Source organism: Etheostoma spectabile, chromosome 20, assembly GCF_008692095.1.
Source record: "Etheostoma spectabile isolate EspeVRDwgs_2016 chromosome 20, UIUC_Espe_1.0, whole genome shotgun sequence".
NCBI lineage: Eukaryota > Metazoa > Chordata > Actinopteri > Perciformes > Percidae > Etheostoma > Etheostoma spectabile.
Window position 1 is genome coordinate 9,798,253 of NC_045752.1, and position 11,557 is coordinate 9,809,809.

The following is an 11,557-nucleotide window of genomic DNA, read 5'->3' on the forward strand; positions in this document are numbered from 1 at the left end:
GTGTGTGTGTGTGTGCATGTGTGTGTGTGTGTGTGTGTGTGTGTGTGTGTTCATTCATTGTTAGCTAGTCCTGGTGCATAAGAGAGACACCTGGTGTCTCTCTCTTTCTCCCAGAGTGCATTTCTGCAGATCCATATGTCCAGGCTGCTGCATTCCTCAGTTAGTGGAGCCCAGTGGTCCCCTTGCCTGTCACCACATTAGAGGCTCTACTGGGACACATCACGGAGCACCTCCTCCGGCTGCTGGGGGTGGACAAGCACCAAAGGGGGAGAAAAGAAGGCGCTTGGACGGAAGAAGTGAGGGGGTTCTGAGGGGGGTCTTAAGAAATAATTCTTGCTTGGCCAGTCGCAAAGTGTAGCAGTGGAGAGAGGGAGGGTCCATGTGTGTGTGTGTGTGTATGTGTGTGTGGGCACGGGGTCCAGGGTCAGATGTCACCCGATGACTGACAGCAACAGGCTTAAAATCGTTCACCCAAACTTACTGTCTTCTGGCAGGTTGCTTTAAATGTTTCAATAACAGCACAGCAGTAAAGTAACACTTCCAATGTGTTTTTACTGTTTTACACAAAAGTCAACGGGGGCCTGTCCTTTATAATTTAATTTACATTTGTCAAAGATGTCATCATACATTGTTACATTTTACAGTTAGAGTTTTACAGCTTTTCTGGTCTTGGCTGCACAATAACAGCGCAAGTTTTGAGTCAAAACCCCCCGAATGTATTTCACAGGTTGTCAGAGTCAAGCTGTTCTATTTGGACAGAACTCACTGTATCACTGCTGCTGGGAGAACTGTGGAATATTTACTCTTTACAGATTGTCAAGCATCATTCAAAATCATCTCACTGCCAGCTACATTTCTGTTGTATGTGCATCTGCAACAACTTTCAGAAAAAATAGGAAAAACAGACTGTAAATCCTTCCTTTTGTCTGCCGTTATATCCATTGGACCTTCACTCTCTACCATCCCATCGGATTGTCAATCACTGACATCTGTTAATCTGTAAACATGCAAAATTGCCTGTCTAATCTTATTTAGCCTACACATCTTGTTTAATTTGGTCGTGCCGTGAAGGCACGGCTGCCATGCTGTGAATAAGGCATTGTCTGCAGACCCACAGATCTAATCTCCCCTCTAAACTGCCGCCAACCCCCTCTTGCCTCCTCTACCTTGAGCACTGATAGCCACATGCAAGTATTGTACCTATCAGACGCCTCTTGAATTTACTTCCATGCTGAACTGGAGCAGAAACAGAGCGCTATAGAACCTGCCTGCTTTGCCAGTGCATGGTCTTCCAGGGAAATGTGTCTGGCTTTCAGATTTCTCTCATTAAAGTGTAGTTTCAAGTTTTGCCTCAGTCTTTGACTCATGCCACTGGACCGCATCGGACATGGTTCAGTAGTCAGTGATGGACGACGAAATCATAGAAATTGCCTTGACTGTGAGTTGTCTTTATAAAAAGAAAAAAATATATACTACTGGCACAATGAAGAGTGCAGTGAAATGTGGTCAGACTGAGGTCTCCCACTCGCCACTCAGTGTTTCGGTCAGGAACACACACATGCATGTGTGCACGCATAATAATACATGTACACAGGCTGATGTGAGAGAGTCCCTTAGCCAGCCAGAGAGCTAGACTCTTAAGCTGACTTGTGTACTTTCACCCTGGGAAGCTGATGGATGATGTTTGTTTGGTTTAGCTGTAGTGAATGTGACACACACACACACACAAACCACAAACCACAAACCACACACACACACACACACACACACACACACACACACACACACACACACACACTAGAGGTAGGGGTTGGCTTGCCCTCACTCATTCCCCTGCCCTGTGTTGATTTTGGGCCCTGATTTTTTAGTTCTTAGTTTTCCGTCTCATACTTCGCAGCGTAAAAACATTAAGAGCCAACTGAGACTTTCTTCATGCACAAGAAACCAGCCAGTCAACTTGAGATATAATGAGCTATGAATGGAGCAGATCTTACCTCTTGCACAGTCGGTCAGTAAAACTGCCTCAAAGATGAACAGCACAAACTTTAGGCCACCCATACTGTCTAAAGACAACTTCATGTCCCCTCAATCTGAAAGACAAATGGTCACAGTGACATAGGGTGTATGCATATTATTCTCAATGTGGTCATCTGAGGATTTAGAAAAGAATCTTTGTTGTTTAAGCCAATTTCCCATACAATGATTTTAAAATACAGTGTTAAATAACATTATGACATACATACGTACTGCTACTACTACTATTTTCATAGAAGCTCAATAACTAAAACTAAAATACTTTTTCTAGCTGGACAAAGTTGTTTGTGAAGTTAACCTCAGTGGTTGCCAAACTAGACTCCTGGGACATTTTGGGGTCTAAAATGGACCCACAGAAGCAAGTTTAATGTCACTATTAAAAAACAAACTCAATATAAATTCCACGAGAATACAGGATACGTTAGCATTTTCACATAATGTGTGAGAGGGATTATTCAGTAGCTACAGTCAGACACTCCGGTTGGGGGTCTGTCTGGGCCTTTACATTAAGGTTCACATACTTAGGGTCCTTGTAAAGTTTCAGAAGTTCTGTTAAATGTAATATCACAGCTATGTATCTGTCGGCTATGTATTCCAATAGCTAACCGAGGTCTTGAACAGCAAACTGTTCATGAAAACGTCTGTTTTAGCGAGTTTATCTTTGCTTACAGTAAAATATTACTGATGCTGCTCACTTGTTGTAGCCCTGGTAACGTTAGCTAAGACTGCAAACAAAAAAATAGCAAACATTTTAAAACAAAATAGAGGAAATGCAAGTATATATATGTCGATAACATACCTGGATAGTCAATGAATGAAGTCAATGTTGTATCAGCCTCTTGACATAAGTGCTTTTAGGTAAAGTTCGTGTTGAGTCCATGAATCAAAAGTGACAGTGTCGACTTCTCACCGACCTCTAACAGACAAGAACGCGCTTGTCTCTAAGATAAAATAACGGATTCAAAGGCGAAATAAAACCGGATACTGCCAAATATTACATTAAAAGTTTCATATGCTAATTTTAAAAACTTTGTCCTGTGTGTAGTCCGCTTCGTCCATCAAGTGACTTTTCCACAATGCGCATAGAGCGGAGACTTGTTGTCCGTCCCAGCGCTGCAGCTGCGGGCCAATCACAGCCTGCAGAGGCCGGACACGTTTAACTCTTTATCTCTCACCCTCACAAACCTCTTCCTCACCGCTGTCGGCTTGGTTTACAAGAAAAGAGAGAAAAGACAGCTGTAGAGATTATAGAAGTATAGTACACAAAGATCACTGCACAATTAAATCATGTTGCTATGTCAGGGAGGTTATTAGATGCTACTCTCGTATTTGGGATTAAAAGAACTTTTAAATCAGTTATCTCCTGCTGGGCATCACAGACTCACATCTCCAACTTATTATTAAAGTATTATTCTCAGACGTTGTAAATTAATACTGAAACCAAGTCTGGAATACAACATTTTCGATACTGAAGGGAAAATAAATTAAGATATATGGCTCAGCACTGTGTATGACTGACAAATGCCATTTTAATACAACGAAATGAACAAGTGCTGCCACCTAGTGGCCCCAGTGCTGAACAGCTCGGTTCCTACAATCAATCAGAGAAGGCACAAGAAATAACTGTTTGACTCATTATGTTAGCAGCATATGTGTCAGACTGCTGTTTTGCCTCTAATTCAATACTGAATTTTGGGGTCTCTGACAAGAAAGGTTTCATGTGATGGTCCAGTATGATGTACTGTAACTGTTGTATTTATAGTTACTATAGCATTTTTTTCCAAGCTATGGATAACAAAAACATTCAATATTAAAGCAGCAGAAGCTGAGACATCCTGACTTTTATTCTCTAGATTTTTTTTTCTCAAGCATAAAAAAGATGGATCCAACACTTCCCATTACACCACCAATTGCATAGTTTTCATTGACTCTCCATGTTTGGTTAAGACACACCACCAAGCCAAGAGAAGACAAGGTCACTTTGGAAAGCTCCCTCTAAAGCCACAGTGGGCATTTAACAACTGTTTCCCTTTTCAATGTGGAAAACTCCGGAGCTCTAATAATGTGTCACTCTAGCTCCCCACAAAGCTCAGAAATTCAGTTAAGCAGGATGTTGCTCATTTGATAAGTAGGCACACACTGCATACTCAAGTGGCAGGAAAAATTGACAAATAGCAATTCAAATAGCTTTAGGTTGTAAATGAGCATCTTGGAGAGTATTCAGTCAGTCAATATCAATATACATACTGACACATTTCAAGGCAGAAATGAAATGAAGCTTTGCTGTAAAAGTAAAGAGTAGATGTTGTCAGTCCACATTTTTAAACAGGAAAAAGTAATTTATTTCAATATACATCGCATTTAAAACTATATAACATTGTTTGTTTGTTGAATATTTTACACAGCTCTTATCATGGAAATTTTACAAAATAAGACCAAGCTCTGAAACAATAATAGAATTTCCCACCCTTTAATTACTGCATGATTCCTTGTACTGTATTTTACATAAAAGTGATATAGCTTCATACATTATTCTTGTTATTTATAAAAGGAAAAAAACATACCTTTTTAAAGTGAGTTTATATGTTCTTTGATGAAAATAAGATCCAAGATTAGTATGGGATTTGGATTATGTAATGCCTGAGAAACTGCTTTACGTCAGAGCAGAATGGACGTGATGTAATATTTCATCAATATTGTTTAAAGGTCCAAATTTGTCGACTGGCCACTTCAGACAATTCAGATGTACAAAGTACAAACTGTGATATATTATGAGTATGGAAGACACTTTGTATGCGGTCATTGCAATGGAAGAAGATTCAAGAGCAGAAAGGAAGTCAGGTGCAAACAATGTCAGTCCGGGAACAAAATATCTGTTCCTATCCGACAGTACCACCGGAGCCAAAGCTGAAAATAATTTCGTTTAAACCCAAATCAGGACAACTTATCTCCTCAGAAATGGCCAGTAACTACAATTTAAATAACCAAGTGTTGTCTCTAAAATGTGCAGGGCCATTGCAGTTAGTAGTCACAATTTTACGAGTGTGAGGAAGAGAAATCAATAGACAATAATTGGCCTGTAGTCTGTGGGCCAGCACCTGAGAAGGCCTCTGATTCAGAACAAATTGTACACAACATGGTGATGATAACACTAAGGAAGAGAGGTCAACTCTCCACTAGGGGGCCTTCAAGACTTGACAGTGATGACTAAGGAATCCCTTTTTATCTCAGTGTGCAGCGGAGTCCCCAGAGAAAACTAAACATGCCATGGTGCAACTTATAGGCAGTGGGCACAGCCCATTGCCATCAAGAAAAACTTCTTGGAACCTAGACACCCTTTTACAAAGTGATACAGAATTACACATTCATTGCCATTAAAACATTAAAGAATCTCAAAATAAATTCATTTTTGCTTTACTGGGACTGGTAGCGTGGTGAAGATTGCTTTCCAGTTTCCATATAAATAACAACTGTTTACTGAAGACATTGTAGTGTAGCTATTAGCAGGATCATCCTTATTTACATGGTTATCATGACTTACATTCGTTTGAGTAAAACAAGTCCCATGGGAGCCCTGGCACAAATGTAGAAAGCTCGCTAAAGCAGGAAAATATGTCACAAGTCCTTTCATTTACACCTAAAGCCAACTAAACAAACAAGGTGGCCTGTTGTGATTTTGTGCTGCATACTGCTACAGAGAACTGTTGCACAATGCCAGTTCAAAATCTGTTATTGCCTGTTTATCCTCTGTCTCTTTTGAAACTCTATAGTCAGACAGGCATTTGTGAATCATTTTTGTGTGTTGGCTGGGCACTGAAATCAAACCCTTTGGTTGCCAGTCTCTCCAAAGCAACATAAACAGATCAAGTTATCACTTGTAGCTGTGTGTGTCTCATCTCTCTGCTTGGTCATCTGTAATGGCCTCACTCTTAAAGCCTTGCTTAGCAGGTGCGATGATGACCATTAGGTTTACCAGAGCAGTGTGGTATTTGCTTTGTACACAGCCCTGGATCTATCCGTTGCATATGCTTGTCGTGGCAGACTGTGTGCCTTTGGAGAAAATCTTGGGTTAGATGCCGGCCTTGTCGCTGTAGAAGGGCGTGACATGAAACATGTAGCAGTGTGTGCAAACCCTGACGGGCTTCACCTGGCCATACCGGGGCAAAGGAGCAGAATGGGAAGAGCAGCGAGAGCAGAAGATCTGAAATGACACAGTATGTGATGTTATCAGTTACTATCCACAGGATGTATGAATCATCAGTTTGATCACATACACATTAAACTGAAAACGCATAGACTGATTGTACCTTCCCACAGCTTCTACAGTGATGCTTCCTGCGGATAACAGTGAAGGGAGCCTTGCAGGCAATGCAGGAGTTACAGGCTTCATCGGGGACCCAGTCTGGTGGGTCTACAGACACAGAAACCGTTAACACAAAGTAGGCCTGTCACCATCAGTACACCTGCTGCAGAAAAAAGGAACAAACTAACATTACAACTAAACTCTGGGTGGGTCCGTTTTTTGGATTTTCTGACCTTCAAATTGTCCGTCCCGGGCTTTGGCTGCCAATTCTGATGAAGATATGGTCTCCTGACAGAGAGCACAGTCTTCCAGCACGGCACTACGCAGAATAGGACCTGCTGGACACCATAGAAGAAGAAATTAAAACTGGCGTGTGATTGATTATTGTTTGTGTTTGCCCTGCTACAGAGTTATGGACCAGTTAGACAATATAGTGTAGACAAGGTTTACAGGCAAATATTAAATCTTTACAAGCAGATATATTTTAAGCATCAGGGGCCAATGAAGTTTGACTACAGTCTCTGGGCCAATAAAAACACTCTGCTTTCTCATAGTTTGGTTGAAGATATTTTTTAGATAACCAATTTTTAGGCAGTTTTGAAGTCTGTATTATATTACTGAGGGACAATGTACTGTAATATATTGTATATCAAAGACATGTTCCTCACCTTTCTTCTGGTTATCGTTGTCTCCCTCCTCACACTTGGTTGCCATGACTTCAAACAGAGTCTTGAGGATGCTGCGAAGGTCACTAGCATAGTTGGTCTGCAGCTGATCAGCAACCCCTGCATCACAGCAGAACACATAATGGATGTCAGCAAGAGAGATAAAAAAAAGAGGTGGAGGGAGTGCGACTAACAACGTGAGAGTTTTTACCTGATATACAAACAAAGAGACGGTGGATGAGGTCACTACTGCTGTGGAAACGTGAACGGATCTTGTTCCTGGCGGCCGACGTGGCATTTTGCAGGGCCAGCTGGATCTCCTGATGGTCCAGGTCTTCTGACATGCCTGAGCTGGGGGTCAGACTGCTGACAGGGCTGGAGGGGGTGATGATAGATGGGGCAAGATTGTTAAACTCTTAAAATACAAATTACATATTCAATTCATATTTCATCCATTATAAATTGCAATCTTTAGGTTAAAAAGTATGAATAATGCATATAAAATAAAAGGAAACAAATCCATTCCCTACATAATTCACAAATTGCCAGGAATATGCTGTTATCATTAAATATACTGTACCGAATGTAAATAAAAAAAACCATACTACAACATATATTAAATCTACAGTCTAAGCCAGGAGACAAATTAATGCTGTCACCTGTAGCTCATATGAGAAAGCGTGACTGACACTCCAATCGATTGCTGAATGTGAACAAAGGACTACATAAAGACTGAAAATCAACAAAGCTACCTTTTTATCCATCATGCAAGGACTCAGTTTTTATAGTGACACACACTTTCATGAGTGATGAGTTACCTGGGAGTGTATGCACTGCTTGACAGACTACATGTGGTGACTGACACACTCTCACAGTCACTACCTGACACAGAGCTGAGGGGAGAGCTCTGAAAACTAACAAAACAACAAATAAATGAATAGGGGAAAAAAGAAACAGGAAAAATAAAGAAGTACAGAAGGCATAATGTACAAAATGAGAGACAATGGATGAAAGCAACAAAATAATTCAAAGTTTATGATAAAATATATGGTTAAATTAAAACAGATATTGTTGTTGATGGATTGTGTTGAGCTCATACATCCCCCAAATAAATTAAAAAGGATTTAGAAAAAATGACACACCTGGAGCTCCTCCTGCTGTCCTCTTTGGTGTCCCGCATCAAGTCTTTAGTTCCTGGCTTGTCCTTATCTGTCTCCTTGTCTCTCTGTCGACTTCCACTGGCCTGCTGTCTCTTTTCATTCCTTAGTTGGTGGTTGCACGGGGAGGGTCCATCCTCGCCACTGGAGCCACAGTCCTGAGCCTGATGCCCTGGAGCCACGACGAGGCACTTCTCACAGAGTTGGAAGTTTGAATCTTCTTCCACGGTCTCTGCTGAGCAGCGGGAAGAAGGAGGAGTCAACTGGGTGAGCCCCCCCTTACTGTGAGGCTCATGACCTCGTGGGGGCAGCCGGCAAGCAGAAGACTGAATGACAGTGCTGGGGGCTGCGGTCTTACAGTGTTTGTCCAATCCCAGGGCGAGGCCTAACCCAAGTCCAGTGGTCTCTGTGGCGATGGCATCCTCGTGGCCATCCTCACAGCTCCCACAACAGACACAAGAGTTGAGCAGGCAGTGAGTGGCCACCAGAGGGCCACAGGTCTCAATCTCAGAGGGAGCGGGCCGCGGCAGCAGTAGCTTGTCCACTGCAAGCTCCGTCAAGCTGGGGGAGCGAGGGTTGAAGATGACCGTGGCAGACAGCTTCATCCCACCCATGCGGTGGGCAATGACCTCAGCCGTTTCAGACGCTGCCCCTTCCGAACCCATCTCCCACCCATTGGTGTAAGGCAGAGATTCAGAGCCAGGAGCGGAAGTGCAAGGAGGGCGCTTTACATTAGGACATTGTGTGTTCTGGCTGCGTGGCTGTGGGCATGGCTGCTCTGACTGGGCTTCAGAGTACCAACCGTTCCTGGTAGGGTCTGGCTGTGGTCCTGGTTTGCGCTGCACGAGACAAGCAGACTCTGGTGCTTTGGAAGGAGAGGCAATACAATGACAGGCCTCTCTTGAAATGCTGGTGATGCTGTCTCCTGCTGCGTCCAGGTCGTCCATGAAGAAGACCTTGTCCTCCTCCTCTACATAGATGCCTGTCCTTCCCCGGCTCACCAGGAGCCTGCGGGGAGAGGCCTCAGTGCTGGAAGCCCCACTGGAGCCTCCTGCGTCTCCTCTGCGGGGATGGTGTGCTGGGGACTGACCCTGGCTGGGAGGCGACAGAAGGGTGGACATCTCGTCCCCCACGCGATACACCATCATGTTGAGCTGCTCAAGTTCCTCCTCATCGTACTGCATGGAGCAAGCCAACTCAGCCTCCTCTGCCTCCTCACACAGCAGGCCCTGCTCCTGCTCCTCCTTCCCCTTCTCGTTTTCCACCTCCTCCCAGCCCTTTTCTACTTCTGCCAGCTCCTCCTCCTGGCTGGGATGTACAAACGGTGCCAGAAGCTCCTGCTCCCCCTCACTCTCCTCCTTCGAGGTGTCATTAGTGGGGTTGCAAAGTAAGGGATTCTCTTGAACTGGGGGTGGTGAGCTGTCTGTGGACAATTCCCCATCCTGAGAGATACACAGATTCCTTTCCAGTGTCATCAACTCCTCCCCAGTCAGTGTTTGCAGCAGGTCTCTGAAAAAGCATCGTAAGATTATTTTAACATTGTGATGGAGGAAAAAAAATCTTAAAAAAGATTTGTGATTGTGATTTTGTAATGTTCATTATTTACGGACTGTACCTGATTTTCATCAATAAAGTGCGAAAAGGCCAGAAAAGCTCAGACATGTCCTCTGATTTTCGGTCTAGATTGAGGGGTCCCTCTGAATACACAACCAGCCCACTAAAAATATGTTTAAAATTCGATAAGAAAGCAGGAGAGAGTAGAGAACAAGGAAGTGGGTGGAAGAATGGAAAGGACAGGCAACACTTACCACACAATGGCTAGTCTGGGAATTGTAAACATCAGCGCGGGTTCATAGTCATCGATCATGTCTTGTGTTAGATAGCCTAGCTTTAGGGCCCTGGGACGACAGAACAGGGAAAAACACACAATAAAAGACGTAACCACATTATCTCCAGATATATTTTAGATTCTAGTAAATTCCAGATAAAGTCAGCAGTGCTCTATAGGCTTCATTTGCATAAAATGTTCCTCAGTAAACTCACCTCTCCACAGTCTCACAGAAGAGCACAATCACCTCCTGCTGTACATAGTATTCTTTGGGAGACTTCACAGGCACCATGGCTGACACATAACTGGCAATGGAAGAAAAAGAAAGTGGAAAGTAATGACATTCACAGCTTTGTTAAATGATTTTGGCAAACTTGCATCTAAGAATCCTTGAGACAATGATGGATGCGGATTAATCCCATTGCTATAATTGCCAATAATTTCTGGCCTTTCATTTACCTGAGCTCAAACTCAGCAAAAAGACTGTCGAAATGTCGCAATGCGTCCTTCATGCGGTCCGTGTACATGTTGAGGTCTCTCAGGGCCTGGTCTCTGGTGACGTTGCGTACCTCCTCCAGGCTGTGTGTAAGGTCCTTAGCCAGGGGCCTCATTGCTATACTCTCTATCTCCCTGTTCATGATGATGGAGCCGGCGGCCAAACACTGCACAGGAACACGTAGATCATAAACAATTTTGCCTTATACAGAAATGAAACGGAAAAAATAACGTTTACAAAAAAAAACAAATGACAAAAAAACAATGTTTGTAAAAAAGAAATAATTCAATATTTGTAAGCACTTGTGTAGGAAATGTGCACGGTTGTTTTCTTCTGGACTGATGCTGGAGGGAATACACTACCTCAGCCCCAAACCACAGCTGCCCTGCCAAGTTGTCATGGCGAATCTCCTCAGGGAACTTGACACAGAAGTCTCTGTTGGCCCGGTCGTTGGGAATACATTCATCCATTATCTGATTGACAATGTTCAACACGTTGTCCTGCAAATGAGCACAAGAGTGACAGAAAACAAAATTTAACAAACTACTTGGAGGGATAAACATAAGTGAGTGAAAATCTGTTCCTGTAAAAACTATTTTCTCTGTGTTTACTTTGAGTGGCTAATGTTGGTTAATAATCCAGACCTCTCTTTCAAGAAGGCCATTGTATTGCAGCGTTTAAAGACCATTGCTTAGGAAGTGAATAAGAGACAATTTGAGTACATGAGACCATTATGGCCCTTGCAGTTACATTCTCCTTCAATAAAAACACAAAACTGAAGCCCATAATTCCAGCAGTGAAAATGCAGTGTCACACACAGCAAGAGCTAATCAAGAGCTTATGTGCCGCTGGCATGTACAACAGCCATAACAATGACTTACAATGAGCCTTTCACTCAACCGCAGCTGCACTGTGCACTGTAATCTTGTCAGGCACAGCACTGCGTCTTTCTCTGCTGGCCCTGAGGAGAAAGATTAAAAAGCTTTGAGAAGGAGAGCTTAACCACTGATTCCTTTATGGCCATGTGCTGTGTGTGTGTGTGTGTGTGTGTGTGTGTGTGTGTGTGTGTGTGTG

At 43.1% G+C, this 11,557-nt stretch overlaps 2 protein-coding genes across 5 annotated transcripts in view; both read right to left on the reverse strand.

Moving 5' to 3' along the window:
* Positions 1–3,162, reverse strand: part of LOC116670113 (fibroblast growth factor receptor-like 1) — a 28,803-nt gene extending 25,641 nt beyond the window's left edge. The window contains exons 1-2 of the mRNA XM_032500438.1: positions 2,834–3,162; positions 1,995–2,090 (exon numbers count right to left, since the gene is read on the reverse strand). Of these exons, the coding sequence (XP_032356329.1) occupies positions 1,995–2,079 (85 nt within the window). The 5' untranslated portion in view covers positions 2,080–2,090; positions 2,834–3,162. The remainder of the gene's footprint in view (positions 1–1,994; positions 2,091–2,833) is intronic.
* A 1,190-nt stretch (positions 3,163–4,352) lies between these two features.
* zfyve28 (zinc finger, FYVE domain containing 28) overlaps positions 4,353–11,557 on the reverse strand; it is a 23,026-nt gene continuing 15,821 nt past the window's right edge. The window contains exons 3-15 of one of the 4 annotated variants that reach the window (XM_032500592.1): positions 11,365–11,444; positions 10,846–10,983; positions 10,447–10,649; positions 10,203–10,292; positions 9,968–10,057; positions 9,775–9,876; positions 8,145–9,668; positions 7,821–7,916; positions 7,214–7,377; positions 7,006–7,122; positions 6,571–6,675; positions 6,342–6,445; positions 4,353–6,235 (exon numbers count right to left, since the gene is read on the reverse strand). In XM_032500592.1, the coding sequence (XP_032356483.1) occupies positions 6,104–6,235; positions 6,342–6,445; positions 6,571–6,675; positions 7,006–7,122; positions 7,214–7,377; positions 7,821–7,916; positions 8,145–9,668; positions 9,775–9,876; positions 9,968–10,057; positions 10,203–10,292; positions 10,447–10,649; positions 10,846–10,983; positions 11,365–11,444 (2,945 nt within the window). In that variant the 3' untranslated portion in view covers positions 4,353–6,103. The remainder of the gene's footprint in view (positions 6,236–6,341; positions 6,446–6,570; positions 6,676–7,005; positions 7,123–7,213; positions 7,378–7,820; positions 7,917–8,144; positions 9,669–9,774; positions 9,877–9,967; positions 10,058–10,202; positions 10,293–10,446; positions 10,650–10,845; positions 10,984–11,364; positions 11,445–11,557) is intronic. The other 3 variants (XM_032500590.1, XM_032500589.1, XM_032500593.1) reach the window with 3 other exon arrangements.